The sequence below is a fragment of the Rutilus rutilus genome (assembly GCF_951802725.1).
Source record: "Rutilus rutilus genome assembly, chromosome: 1".
Classification (NCBI taxonomy): Eukaryota; Metazoa; Chordata; class Actinopteri; order Cypriniformes; family Leuciscidae; genus Rutilus; species Rutilus rutilus.
In genome coordinates, this window is record NC_140209.1 from 61,102,019 (window position 1) to 61,115,979 (window position 13,961).

Genomic DNA, 13,961 nt, shown 5'->3' on the forward strand with positions numbered 1-13,961 from the left:
CGGATGTGCCGGTTGTATGTATCTAGCGTTCGTGATGACGACACAAAATCATGCATAGAAAAAAAATATATATCCTGGCCAGAAAAAAAAAAAAAAAAAAAAAACCACAGATTTCTATATAGTGAATTTATTTTTTTGATTGTCATAGTATACATTACAGTTCAAAAGTTTTGGTAAAGAAAAGAGTATTACTCACAAAGTGCATTTATAACTTTTTCCAGAATAGATGCATTAAACTGATCAAAACAGACAGCAAAGTCTTTTACAATGTTAGAAAAAAAGTATCGCCGTTTCCACAAAAATATGAAGTAACGTGACTGTTATAATAAATGTTTCTTGATCATCAAATCATCATAGTATAATGATTTCTGAAGGATCATCTGAAGACTGGAGTAATGATGCTGAATATTCAGCACTGATCACAGGAATAAATTACATTTTACAGTATATTCACATAGAAAACAGTTACTTTAAATTGTAATAATATTTCACAATAGCCTATAAGCAAAATGTAATTTCTTATTTTCACTTTCGTTTTGGAGTGAAAATCTTTTGTGAGATTCACCCAGTTCCTTGAATTTAACTTATATTTATGTATTATACACAAGAATTATATGCATTAAAACAAGTTCAAGTTTCATGAACATCAGCTCTGCTCGTCTTCCTCACAGAATCAACAGTCAAATATATAATAACATATTTACACAAAGAACCAACAAAAACTCAGAAAACATCCTGCTGATATTCTTAATATGATCAACAAGATCTTCAAACCAACATCAACAAACATTCAGACATAACAACACACACACAACAGGACAGTGAGTTTATACACTGATCACAGAAAACACACACGAGAGAAGAAACAACAACAGCAACACTGTTTTTATTGTGTCTGTTAGTTAGAGTGTGTGTGTGTGTGTGTTTATTGTGTCTGTTAGTTATTTTCCATGATTTTATAGTTAGAACTGTTGTCTGTTTAATTTGTAGAGTGTTAGGAAATGGGTGTCCCTCTAAACCACAGTGGTTACACGCTGTCCTCCTAAACCATACCTGTCTGTGTCTGTCTACTCGAGAACCAGTTCTTTGTGTTTTGACAGCCAAAGAACCGGTTCTCGGCCAGGAAAATTGGTTCCAAAGCGGCACCAGCTCTTTGCTGGACTAGAACCGTTCTTTTACCACGTCATGCTTACGTCGGGGGCTGGGGGCGGCGTTATTGTCGAACTTCTTCTCGAATGTAACCTCCGTCTATAGTAATTCAGACGAGCAGCACAAATGTGTTCTAAACGTCTTCTTCTGACCGAAACATTTGCAGAAAGACAGTGTAATTGTTATGCTTGTAGTTGGCGCAAGCGTTTCTGGGAAAACTAAGACGTATAACAACGTACACAGTGACGTAACGACGTTGTTCGCTGGGCTCTCTAGTCAGTGAAAAAACAAACAGGTTCTGAGAAGGTTTGCAAGTTGAACCAACTTTGAACCAGCACCAGTTCCGAACCAGTTCTTTTTTGGTGGAAAAGGGGTCACAGAGACACTGAAGAGTTATAATTATTAAGTCTAAATCCAGCATAAAGTGATTCAGTGAATGTGTGTGTGAATGTGTGTAAGTGTGTGAGTGTGTGTGTGTCAGAGACGCTGTAGAAGGACAGAGTGCCGGCCGACACGTCCACACACACTCCTACTCTCTTACAGGATCCTGAACCAGCAGAAACAGCAGTGGACTTCTTATTGTGCCAGACAGTGAATCTGTGATCAGAGCAGAACAGATTCCAGGACTTCTCATTCTGTCCAAACCTACAGTCATCACTCCCTCCTTTCCTCTTGATTCCTTTATATGACACTGATATTTCAATATTAAATCCACTCCATTCAGCCTCCCAGTAACAGCGTCCAGTCAGACTCTCTCGACACAGAACCTGATGATAATCATCAAATCTCTCTGGATGATCAGGATACGACTGATTCTCTTTCACGTGCGTCACCTTTCTGTTCTCCTCTGACAGAACGAAGTGAGTGTTTGCTGTGTTTGGATCCAGTGTCAGATTACAGGCATCTGAAAACATAAACACACATTACACCACCAACATTCACAACTAAAAAAATGCATTTCCGGGGGAACTGCAAAGTGTGCTTGCTCGGGTGCGGTTCACTGGTTAGCAGGTAGTGGATAAGGGTGCGTTGAAGTTTGCTTGATCTGAGAATTTCAACAATAGTACTTTTTTCAAGATTGTGCAAAAAGGTGAAAATTCATGTGCATTAAGAGACATGTCTGCAATGTAGACTAGTGCCAATGGCATTGTTTATGTGGCTTGGTTGTTGGTTTTGAAATAATTGGTTATGAATATACAGCAGAGAGTGGGAGTGTTTTGGGTGATGAAATAGTATTGAAAATAAGTTGACAGTCTTCATTTACTGTATCCAATAAGCCAATACAAAACTCACCCAGCTGTTCTGTGGTTGTGTGTTCCCTTTGATTAGTAACAAATTTACTATATCTCAAATTAAGGTCTACCGTAATTAGCGATGCTTTGATTGCTGCTGTCAAGATGGTTGTCATCACCTACACAGAAACGCTGATTTTTATAGCCTACCGTCAGTCCTCATATTGTAATTAAATGAAAAACGCTATCAGTTTCACTATTAGTTTATTCTAGCCATGCAATCGCAACAACATGGATAACGCTGTTTGGCCTTGCCTAACTTTACATGACATATGCGCCATATGCTAGAGTTACACATCCCGTTGCCATTTCAGGGCTTGAATTTCGGTGCGGGAATGTGGGGATTGCGCATAATTTAAACCATTCCCGCAAGGTTAGCTTTTATAGTGCGAGAAATTCCCGCACAAATATATTCGCTTCATCTCAGAACAAATGATTAAAAAATAAATTCACAGATGCAAGAAAAAAGATGTCAAACTGTCTTTTATTTTCAAATTTAATTCCTCAATCAGCGCTGGACCGGCATTTTCTGTCTTCCGCTGAGCCCTGGCCGTAGACAGATCATATGTTTTACCCTGTCAATGCAGTGGTCTGCGTTGCGCTGATCTTATTCACACTATCGAGTGTAGGTGCAGCATTCTAACATTGAGTCATAATGAGCTGTTTGTGAAGAAATGATCCGCTTCCAAATTATGTCATTTTAATCACTAAATTGAAACATTAAAAAACAATTTGCTCTTTATGGTGTGCGAGTGATAGAGCGCGGCAGCAACGAACCAACTGATCAGTTTGCAGCGTAACATCAACATTGAATGTTCAGCCGAACAGCTGATCATAGCTGTACAGGGCGCCTTATTATTTTTCATCTGCATAAATATATCTAGTAGTAAAGCTAATGCAAGGGCTAGAAATCAATTAATCTTTTGCTGATACTTCCTTGTCATCATGGAGAGCGCAGTTCATGGTTGCATATCAACGACAGACGCACGGGACAGCAAGCGCTTGTGGAAAGGAGACAGCGGCGCGCTCGCGCTTTCCACTTGTTTTTACACATCTAATGTGCGTTCCATTCGACAGGGTCCATATGCAGTGTTCACTGCTCCCCTACTCCCTGAGCACGGTAAATCAGTTGAAGTGGACTTCACTGACAATAACCGCTCATTTGAAACGCCCTGCAAACGTCATCAAAGAAAGTCAACGACGGGGTCGCGCAGATTATGATATAACATAAATATATATAGGACTACATTCATATTTTAATTTTTATTATTATATGATATATTTACAATTATATTGCACTATTTTACAACTACCTAAAATAAAATCACAAACTAGCTAAGCTGGCTGCATTCACTGAGGTAAATTATAATCATCAAAAGTAGTATATGTAATATTCACAACAATAACCGTTAAAATACTGTCATTTGTATAACAATGGCGAAATGTATGAATACTTACACACATACGTAAACTCCTCCATCGTTAGTTATGACCGTTCTGAATGGTGATGACGTGGTGCGCGAAATGACAGTTGGGTGATCATCGCTCTCCACTTCCTGTGAAGTGATGTATCGATGTTCCCTTATTCCCTATGCCGTGCGCAGTGCCCTTCGAACTGAACATGTTCGCTCCCCTCGGATTAGAATCTCACTTAAAATGGCGGAAAACCCTGTGAAGTCCACTTCGCAGTCCACAACGCACCTCTAGAGCGACGTTGTTGATTATTTGAGCATGTGACTGCGCATTTCTCTTTGTTTTCTATTGTTATGCGCAGCATATTTCCCGTGCGCACAAACACAGCCACAGACAATTATGTGTATGTTCGGTTAGCGAAGAAGAGCATGATATATTTTGTATAAAGGTTTTTTTTTTTTTTTGTTATTAACTGTTTTGAGAACTAGAAATGCACAATTCATGCATACAAATCTGTATATATTAATAAATGAAGATGATTAAATTAGACCGATGCAAAAAAAACGAAATTCAGGCCCTTGCATTTATTAAGACAAACCTAGTAAAAATGAATGCAGTCTATACACTGACTTGGCAGCTCTGTGAAATGTAATACAACAGTGCCACCTACTGTCTAAATGCATTAACATTAAAAGTGTGAGGTGAAACTCTTTTGCATAGACATAGGTAAATAGGTTTGTCAATTAGCCTGAAATAACAAAAAAATAAAATTCAGATCTTGTGCTTCCTCACATTGGAGTCCCGAGTTCATGTACAAAGTTTGGTTTCGATACGTGACAGAGTTCCTGAGATATGGACGACTTCCTGTTTGGCGACTACGCCGCCGATTTCATTTGGCTGTGACGGGCAAACGCTTCCGAAAATCAAAAATCCTTCTAGTAACTTTTGTGAGGCTTGGTCCAAGGATCATGTACGTCCAGTTTCGTGAAGTTCGGACCAAATTTGTGACCTGTGAAACTTTAGTTTCGCTTTCTGTTTAATCCAATATGGCGGACTAACGACATGGACTCGTGATGTCATCTTCGCGAGCAACTTACACCGGTACTGACCGTACGTTTTAAAGTTGGAACGGTGTCTCTGTCTCAAAGGGCCTATGGGTATATAAGGAGCCATGAGTGCAATCTCACATTACGTTACGAAGTGTGTATGTGGTTCTCCTTCGCCTTCTTCAGCAACGAGCGCTCTTCAGTCGTGTTGGTGTGAACTGCCTCCATGGGGGTAGAGTCCCCTCTGCCACACCACAAACTATCTCCTCCTCGAGAGGGGATACTTTGGCTGGTGGCCAGGGTGATCTGTGGGTTACGGTGTGGAATAACCCGACGTGTCTTCCTCGAACCACGCCCCCCTCCTCATCGCAAGCCATAGAGCTTCCAGGTGAGCCTGGTTCCTCTCGGGGACCCAGTGTTTATTTCAGGGCTCCAGCGGATGATGCCATGTCGCTCACAGCATTACAAGGTGGGCTTGATTCTTCTGGACATGAGGATTCGGCTGCGTTGCCTCCCTCGTGAGTGCCAGCATTGTCTGAGTCGGATCCAGAGCTGACGGCCATGCTCGCTCGGGCAGCTGAGAGCATTGGGTTGGAGTGACGTCCGGCGCCATCCACCGAGCACTCAAGGCTGGAAGATTGGTTCCTGGGGGCGGCACGTGCCCAGTGCCTTTCTTCCCGGAGGTGCATCAGGAAGTCACCAGGTTGTGGAAGTTCCCGTTGACTTCTAGCGGCCCGGCGGCTTCCTCCGCCTTCTTTGCCCTTGACGGCGCGGCGGCCAAAGGGTACACTGGGGTTCCCCCGGTGGAGCGATATGTTGCGATGCAGCTTTGCCTGCAGAGCGCCTCCACCTGATGTGGTGAACCTAAGCACCCCTCCAAGGCCTGTAGGTTCTCTGCCACTCTTGTGGCGAAGTGGTCAAGCTCATGCTCTGAAGTGGAACCTCTTCGTCAACCTGGTGTTCTTCTCGCCAAGAAGATCCCAGAAATATCCCATCAGGTCTGTGCAGCGCCTTCTTCCTCCAAGAAGGTTCGGAACGAAGGCTGTCTCCTTCCACCCTGAAGGTTTATGCGGCTGCGATCTCTGCACACCACGACCTTGTGGAGTCTAAAGCCTGGAACAGACCAAACCAACGCCGATGAACTAGCGCTGATGAAAGTTGACTGTGTTGTTAACTTGTGTCGTCTGCGATGGGGGAAAAAAGCTGCACCTGAACACACCGAGAGAACTGACTGTCAGCTGGAATGCGTGTTCTGCGCATGCGTGTAAAAGAGACAACTGTCTGCAGATATATTCATCTATATTCGTCAATCAAAAAGGGAAACTGTCGCTGCAGATACACAAATCGTAAACAAAGCAGTGCGTGCTTACAGTTTTGAATGTCAATCCCGCAAAACACTTTCTGTATTCCACTCCGCACATGTTAATACCGAAATATTCACCAAAGAACATTTAGGTAAGATGGCGTAACATTAGAACAGCCTTCTATCTGTACTGTTTTGGTCATCAGGTTCCTTAGAGGTGTGAGGAGGTTTAATCCTTGTCACCCCCCACCTCGCAGTTGTTCTATCTGTGCTGCAGAGAGCTCCCTTCGAACCATTGCACTCAGTCGAGCTAAAGAACCTCTCTATGAAGACGGCGCTCCTGGTTGCTTTGGCATCCATCAAGAGTAGGGGACCTGCAGGCATTTTCGGCTGACAAAGCGTGCCTGGAATTCGGGCCGGTTAACTTTCACGTGATCTTGAGACCTCGGCCTGGATATGTGCCCAAGGTTCCCACCACTCCCTTCAGGGATTAGACCCAGCCTTGGCACTGCTCTGTCCAGTATGCGCCCTTCATGCTTACGTAGACAGAACGCAGTGTTTCAGGACCTCAGATCAGCTCTTTGTCTGTTACAGTGGGAAGCTGAAGGGAAAGGCTCTCTATAAGCAGAGGTTGTCTCACTGGATAGTGGACACCGTTGTCTTGGCTAACCAGGTGCAGGGCCTGCCATGCCCCCTAGGTGTGAAGGCACACACCACCAGGAGTGTGGCTTCCTCCTGGGCTCTAGCGCATGGCGCCTCGCTAACAGACAACTGTAGAGCTGCAGCCTGGGCAACACCTAACGCCGCCTTCACACTGGCAGTTGAAATCAGCTCTGTAATACGCAATACGCCCCCAGCAGACGTCGTACTACACCGTTGAAAAGTGTAGGAAGCAAGTAGAACAAAAATGGCGGAGAGATTAGAACTATTATTATTATTAATAATATTAGAATTATTTTACTGTCTATGATTAGAACGGTTGATTTTGTCAGTGTCAGAATGTACAATTCTGTATGATCTCTCTGACGTGGGATTATGAATTATATTGAGAACGTTGTACATAGAAAACATAAACCTTGTCAACCTTAGCTGCATTTGCAAAGATTAATATAATATTTAATTATACATTTTAATTGTATTAACTGCCCTAATAACGTTAGAAAATCATGAAAATGAAAACAAATGACATGACAACTTATCATTATAAAATCATTATTTATTTTATTAAAAGTTAAGAATTCAGGTTTGTTTATCAGTACCATAGCAACGCTATTGTCCGCTGGAATTGTCGGATAGGAACCGTCCATAGCCTTTCGCAAGAGTTAAAAATTTTTAATGGATCCGGAAGACCAACTGACACGATTTTTTTCGCACCGCACTCGTTCAGACCCGGTTCAGACCCATTCGCATGCAGTCTGTGAATCTCAATAGGAAATGAATGACTTCCGGTCGTTTCGAAGCCGTATTGGAGCTGATTTCAACTGCCAGTGTGAAGGCGGCATAACACTTTCGCAAGATACTACAATCTCCGTTTAGAGCCAGTGTCCTCCCGTGTACCCGCTTCCCGTAGCCAGTAAGTCGGACCTGCTCTGTGTCAATGTTTGCTGCGCCACTCCACGGACTGGATACAAGCGCTATTTTACTCAGATGAGTTCTCCATAGAGTTCCTCCTGCACTGTTGATGCCGTCAAGTCAAGTCAAGTCAAGTTTATTTATATAGCACTTTTCACAACATAGGTTGTATCAAAGCAGCTTCACAGTATTAAATTAAAACAATACATCAATGTTTGTTTCTAGTGGAACGTCCACGTTTGGTAATGTTGATCAATAGTATCATTGATTGATTAATTAAATTAAATATCCCCAAATATCCCCAACTGAGCAAGCCAAAGGGAACAGTGGCAAGGAACCGAAAAACTCCCATCAGGTGACCTAATGAAAAAAAAAAAAAAAAAAAAAAAACCCTTGGGAGAACCCAGGCTCAGTCGGGGGCCAGTTCTCCTCTGGCGTTTATGAATTAGACGTCGGATTTAACTGTAAGATTCAAAGTATTATATGAATGCCTGGCTGAAGAGATGCGTCTTTAATCTAGTTTTAAACTGGGAGAGCGAGTCTGAGCAACGAACAGTATCAGGAAGACTATTCCAGAGTTTTGGAGCTAAATGTGAAAATGCTCTCCCTCCTTTGGTGGATCTGGATATCCTAGGTATGACCAAAAGCCTCGAATTTAGTGACCTTAACCCTCTGATGGTCTTTATTTATGTCTACACTTGAGTTTTTTGGGGTCTCTAGAGACCCCAGACAATAACATTTAATTTTGTAACAAGATAATAGTTTTTTTTTTTTTACAAATGTAATTTTATTCTGTTTGTTAATGTTTTTACTCAAAATTTGTGCAGTTTTTGGAGAATTTATGATATTTTTGAAATTTCTATAAATAAATAAATACATATTTAAATAGCCTTTTTACAAAAAAACAGCATTTGATGTAAAATTCACTTTATAAAAGACCCAGATTTCTAACTTTCATTCATGGGGATAACATGGATAATTTTAAATGGTTTAATGTAACATTTTTGCCCATTTTTTGGAAAATGCAGTTTTAAAATAAAAAATAATAATTTTAACCACTAGATGGCTATAGAGCTCCAGTAAATGCTATTTGCTATTAGAATACCTGAAAGATATCTTTTCACAAGTTGGATTCAGTTGGATTCATATCTAAATATTATAAAATCACAATTATAACAAAAATAAAATATTTTTGTCAAAGTTTAGCATTTTTTGTACCAAAAAACCCCCCAGTTTTTCAATAATGTTACATTATGATTAGAATCAAACCTGAACAAAATGTTACAAAGAGAAATGTTGGAGTCTTAAGATTTTATCATTTATTTCAATCATTTATTTTTAATCTAATTCTAGATTCTAGACACACACAATTGTGTGTGTGTGTGTGTGTGTGTGTGTGTGTGAGAGAGATGAAGAGTGTGAGAGAGTGTGTGAGTACACATTGTCGATGTGCCAGTGTCACCACACCACTTTATATTTGTAGTGGTTCTGCATTTTGGATGATTTTATTTGACAAATTATAGCCTTACAAATGTTCCTGTGCGTGTGTATGCGTGTATGTGTGTGTGTGTTTACATTGTCGGTGTCAGTGTCACCACTTTATATTTGTGTTGGTTCTGCATCTTGGATGATTTTATTTGACAAATTATAGCCTTACAAATGTGTGTGTGTGTGTGTGTGTGTGCACATTTTCAATGTGTCAGTGTCAACAATTTCTTTTTGTGGTGGTACTGCATTTTGGATGATTTTATTTTACAAATGATAAGAGAACAGTTTTTATAGTCTCAAAAATGTATTCCTCTATATGTGTGTGTGTGTGTGTGTGTGTGTGTGTGTACACGCGTGTTGTGAGCAAAATATAATTTAGCATTGTGGATGTTTTTTGCATTGGTGGAAGTGTGCCACTTTATTTGTGCCATTTCTGTCGATGTGTTCTGCGTTGTTTCTGATTTTGATGATGAATTTTGTCTATTTTGATTGCACGAGTGTCACAATTTTTGTCACGCTAACATAAAAACAGATATCATTCCAATTTATTTTTTTTTTTGTAGATCTAGAAAGTGTTGAGAGCCGTAGAAGGTTTCATACCATTTGGACAAAGGGAACATTTTTTTTAATTTGAGTAAAAGTCATTTGGGGTCCCAAAAGACCCCGTAAACCATCAGAGGGTTAAAGAGCGCGATGGATTATAGGGCGATAGAAGATCGGTTAAAATTACTGGAGCTAAGCCGTTTAGGGCTTTATAAGTCAGTAGCAATACCTTGTAATTAATGCGGAACTTTATAGGTAACCAATGCAGTGATGATAAAATCGGTGTTATATGATCATATTTTCTTGATCTAGTTAGAACTCTAGCGGCGGCATTTTGGACTAACTGTAGCGTGTTTATTGAGGTTGCAGGACAACCAGCTAATAAAGCATTACAGTAATCTAGTCTCGAGGTCATGAATGCATGAACTAACTTTTCTGCATCAGAAACTGATAGCATGTTACGTAGCTTAGCAATATTTCTAAGGTGGGAAAAGGCTGTTCTTGTAACATGAAATATGATTTTCAAAAGACAGGTTGCAGTCTAATATAACACCCAGGTCTTTTACTGTAGAGGATAAAGTAACAGGACATCCTACTATGTTAAGGTTGTATTGTGAGAGGTTTTGTGGGTGGTTTTTTGAACCGATGATTAGTACCTCTGTCTTGTCTGGATTTAATAAAAGAAAATTGCGCGTCATCCAATCTTTTATATCTTTAACACACTCTGTCAATTTGGATAATTTAGCGTTTTCATCTGGCCGTGATGAAATATATATTTGAGTGTCATCAGCATAACAATGGAAACTAATTCCATGTTTCCTTATAAAATTTCCAAGTGGCATCATATATATTGAAAATAGCAGAGGGCCTAACACAGATCCCTGTGGCACTCCATAGTTTACTGGAGTTATGATCGACAAAATGGTAGCGGTCAGATAGGTATGATCTGAACCAGCTTAATGCTTGTCCTTGAACACCAGTATAATTTTGTAGTCGATCTAAGAGTATTGTGTGATCTATAGTATCGAACGCAGCACTAAGATCAAGTAAAACTAGTATTGAGATACAGCCTTGGTCAGAAGCTAAGAGTAAATCATTTGTGATTTTAACAAGCGCAGTTTCAGTGCTATGATGCGGCCTGAATCCTGACTGAAACTTTTCATAGATGTCATTTTCTTACAAGAAAGAGCTCAGTTGGGCGGACACAACTTTTTCTAGTATTTTAGACATAAAAGGTAAATTTGAAATGGGTCTATAATTTGCTAGATTATGTGGATCTAATTGTGGTTTCTTAATGAGAGGTTTTATAACTGCCAGTTTAAATGTTCTTGGAACATGACCTAAAGATAAAGATGAGTTAATAATATTGAGGAGAGGTCAGCCCCCGTGACTGGCTAGGCGCCTCCATGTGCATGGTTTCCACGGTAAGTCTCCCCTGAGCACGTGTCTTTCCCTCGGCCAGACCCCTCTTGCCATCTCGAGGTTGAAACATTCCACCCTGTGGGCTGGATACCTCTGAGTTCTCCATATGCATCCCGTACTCAGGTCATATGTGTTTTCTAGTCCTTCCTGTGGGTAGATGCTGTTACATATTCCATCTGGGATATGCTATCCAATGTACCTTGGTATACTTGCGTTAGCCTGGCCCTTCACTCGTGCTAGCCTCACGACAGGGAGTTGGGGCTTGCACAGGACACTGCAAGACAGTGTCACAGTGGCGAGATTAGATTGGGACCCCCATTTCGTCAGTCACTGACGTAACTCGTAGTGGGAGACATTGCGTCCGCATGCCACTACCGCTGTACCGCTGACACGGCCAGGGCACACAGTCTCGGCTCCTCGGCAGGTAACAATGCGAGATTGCACTCATGGCTCCTTTTATACCCACGCAGTGGGGCGGAGTTTGCAGACCCATGGTACTTTCATACCATTGGCTCGTTTTCTAATACTCGAAGGTGATAGGGCTCTCTAGTGAAACCCTCATTTCGTTAGTCGCTGACATAACGTCTCTGTTCCCTCCCTCAGGGAACGAGAGTTACATACGCAAGCGAGATGTTTTCTAAGTGTTTGCTAGGCAGTTACTAGGGTTTTCTAGGTGGTTGCTAGGGTGTTTGGGGTGGTTGCTAGACAGTTGCTAGGTGGTTGCTAAGTTACTCTAATTGTTTGCTAGGCTGTTACTAGGATGTCCTGTGTGGTTGCTAGACAGTTGCTAGGTGACAGTGTTTGCAGGGCAGTTATTAGAATGTTCTAAATGGTTGCTAGGTTGTTCTGCGTGGTTGCTAGATAGTTGCTAGGTGGGTGGCAAGTTATTCTAAGTGTTTGCTAGGCAGTTACTAGGGTGTTCTAGATGGTTGCTAGGGTGTTATGGGTGGTTGTTACTTTGAGTGTTTGCTAGGCAGTTACTGGGGTGTTTTAGGTGGTTGCTAGAGTGTTCTGAGTGTTTTCTAGGTGGTTGCTAGATCATATTGCAACACTCAAAGCTGTGTTGGCTTTTGAATTCTGCCGCTGACCCGTAGAGAGTTGTCATGAAACATCTTCACAAACAGTCTTTTCAACCTCATAGTATCATTATTTCTGTGATGCAATAGTTAAAATTATACTAGATACTTGGACTAAAGTACTTGGATTAAAGTTTAAAGTTCAAATATGAACACTGATGTCTATGATAGTGATCAAAATCAAAAGCTTTTGATAGAAACTTGGTGCTTAAAATAAAGCATTTTAGCGATTACATTGTTTCTTGTTACATTGTTACATTTTTGACTTAAAAAATGTATTTGTTATTGAATAATTTATTCAAGAGAATGTAGTACCGTATGATGCTTCTGAAATTAAAGTCAGAAAGATGTGATGATTTGTTTGTGTAAATATGACTCATCTTATACCTCATGTACAGTCTGTATAAGTGTATGATTTAACTTTTCCCGATGGTCTAGTGTTAAAAAAAAATTAATTCTTAAAAAAAAAAAAAAAAAAAAAAAAAAACCAATCCCAATACATATTGTATCGGCACCCAAGTATCGTGATGGTATCGAATCGGAAGATAGATGTATCATCCCAGCCCAACTAGCCTAGACAGTTAGCAGGTTAAACTAATAGACTGGATGTCTGTCCAAATCAAAAAAGCCAAACCCACTCGGTCTCTATGATGATCTGATTCACACATGCACTGTAAACAAATAATCGTACAAAAACTGCCAATGACTGATAAACAAAAATGTGAAATTACAGTAAAATATCAAAGTTTAAATAAAGTACACAAAACTTTAACAGAAGTTTTCATTAAACTTTTCACAGAAAAACACTTATTTTACAGGAATTTCCTGAATTATTACTAACACATTCACTGTAAAATAAAAAACACACATGCACTAATGAATGTAAGTATAATTTAGTGCCTGTGAAATAAAACATCATGCAGAATATCATCAGTGTTTCTCTCCTGAACTGAAGCACAGGCTCGACTCTTCAACACAATGATGACAAACACAACACACACACACACACACACACACACACACACACACACACACACACACACACACACACACACACACACACACACACACACACACACAAAAACACTTTAAACCTCATCAGAACATTAAACACGCACAGATCTCTCAATATCTCAGCATTTCCACTTATTACAGACTTTATTTCTTTCAAGCTAAACTTCTTATTGAGAATTAACAGTTTAGACATTGATATTTTATTGAAAATATTAACGTTGTGATCAGTGTTTGCTTTAGTTGGGCTCTTGACTCTTGAGTTTTGAACATTAGTTTTTCTCTGACTGCTTTAACTGTGCGTTTCTGACACGTTTGTTACGGCAAAAACACGAGAAACTCTGATCAGATGTTGGTCACTGTTTAGTGAAGATAGTCATTATGATGGATTTTTTAATTTTCTGATGTATCAAATACTTATGTTATGCAATGAAATGCAAATTAATTACTTAATACAATGTGATTTTCTGGAGTTTTGTTTTAGATTCTGTCACTCACAGTTGAAGAGTACCTATGATAAAAATTACAGACTTCTACATGCTTTGTAAGTGGGAAAACCTGCAAAATCGGCAGTGTATCAAATACTTGTTCTCCCCACTGTAGGTGTTAAGATATACAGTACTGTGCAAAAGTTTTAGGCATGTTA

General features: G+C 40.2%; 1 protein-coding gene and 1 long non-coding RNA gene across 2 annotated transcripts in view; one reads left to right on the forward strand and one right to left on the reverse strand.

The window, feature by feature from the left end:
• LOC311296478 overlaps positions 1-12,784 on the forward strand; it is a 152,141-nt gene extending 139,357 nt beyond the window's left edge. The window contains exon 3 of the long non-coding RNA XR_014628598.1: positions 11,892-12,784. This is a non-coding gene — a long non-coding RNA (uncharacterized lncRNA). The remainder of the gene's footprint in view (positions 1-11,891) is intronic.
• LOC311295210 (NACHT, LRR and PYD domains-containing protein 3-like) overlaps positions 118-13,961 on the reverse strand; it is a 68,791-nt gene continuing 54,947 nt past the window's right edge. The window contains exon 10 of the mRNA XM_084416465.1: positions 118-2,053. Within this exon, the coding sequence (XP_084272591.1) occupies positions 1,524-2,053 (530 nt within the window). The 3' untranslated portion in view covers positions 118-1,523. The remainder of the gene's footprint in view (positions 2,054-13,961) is intronic.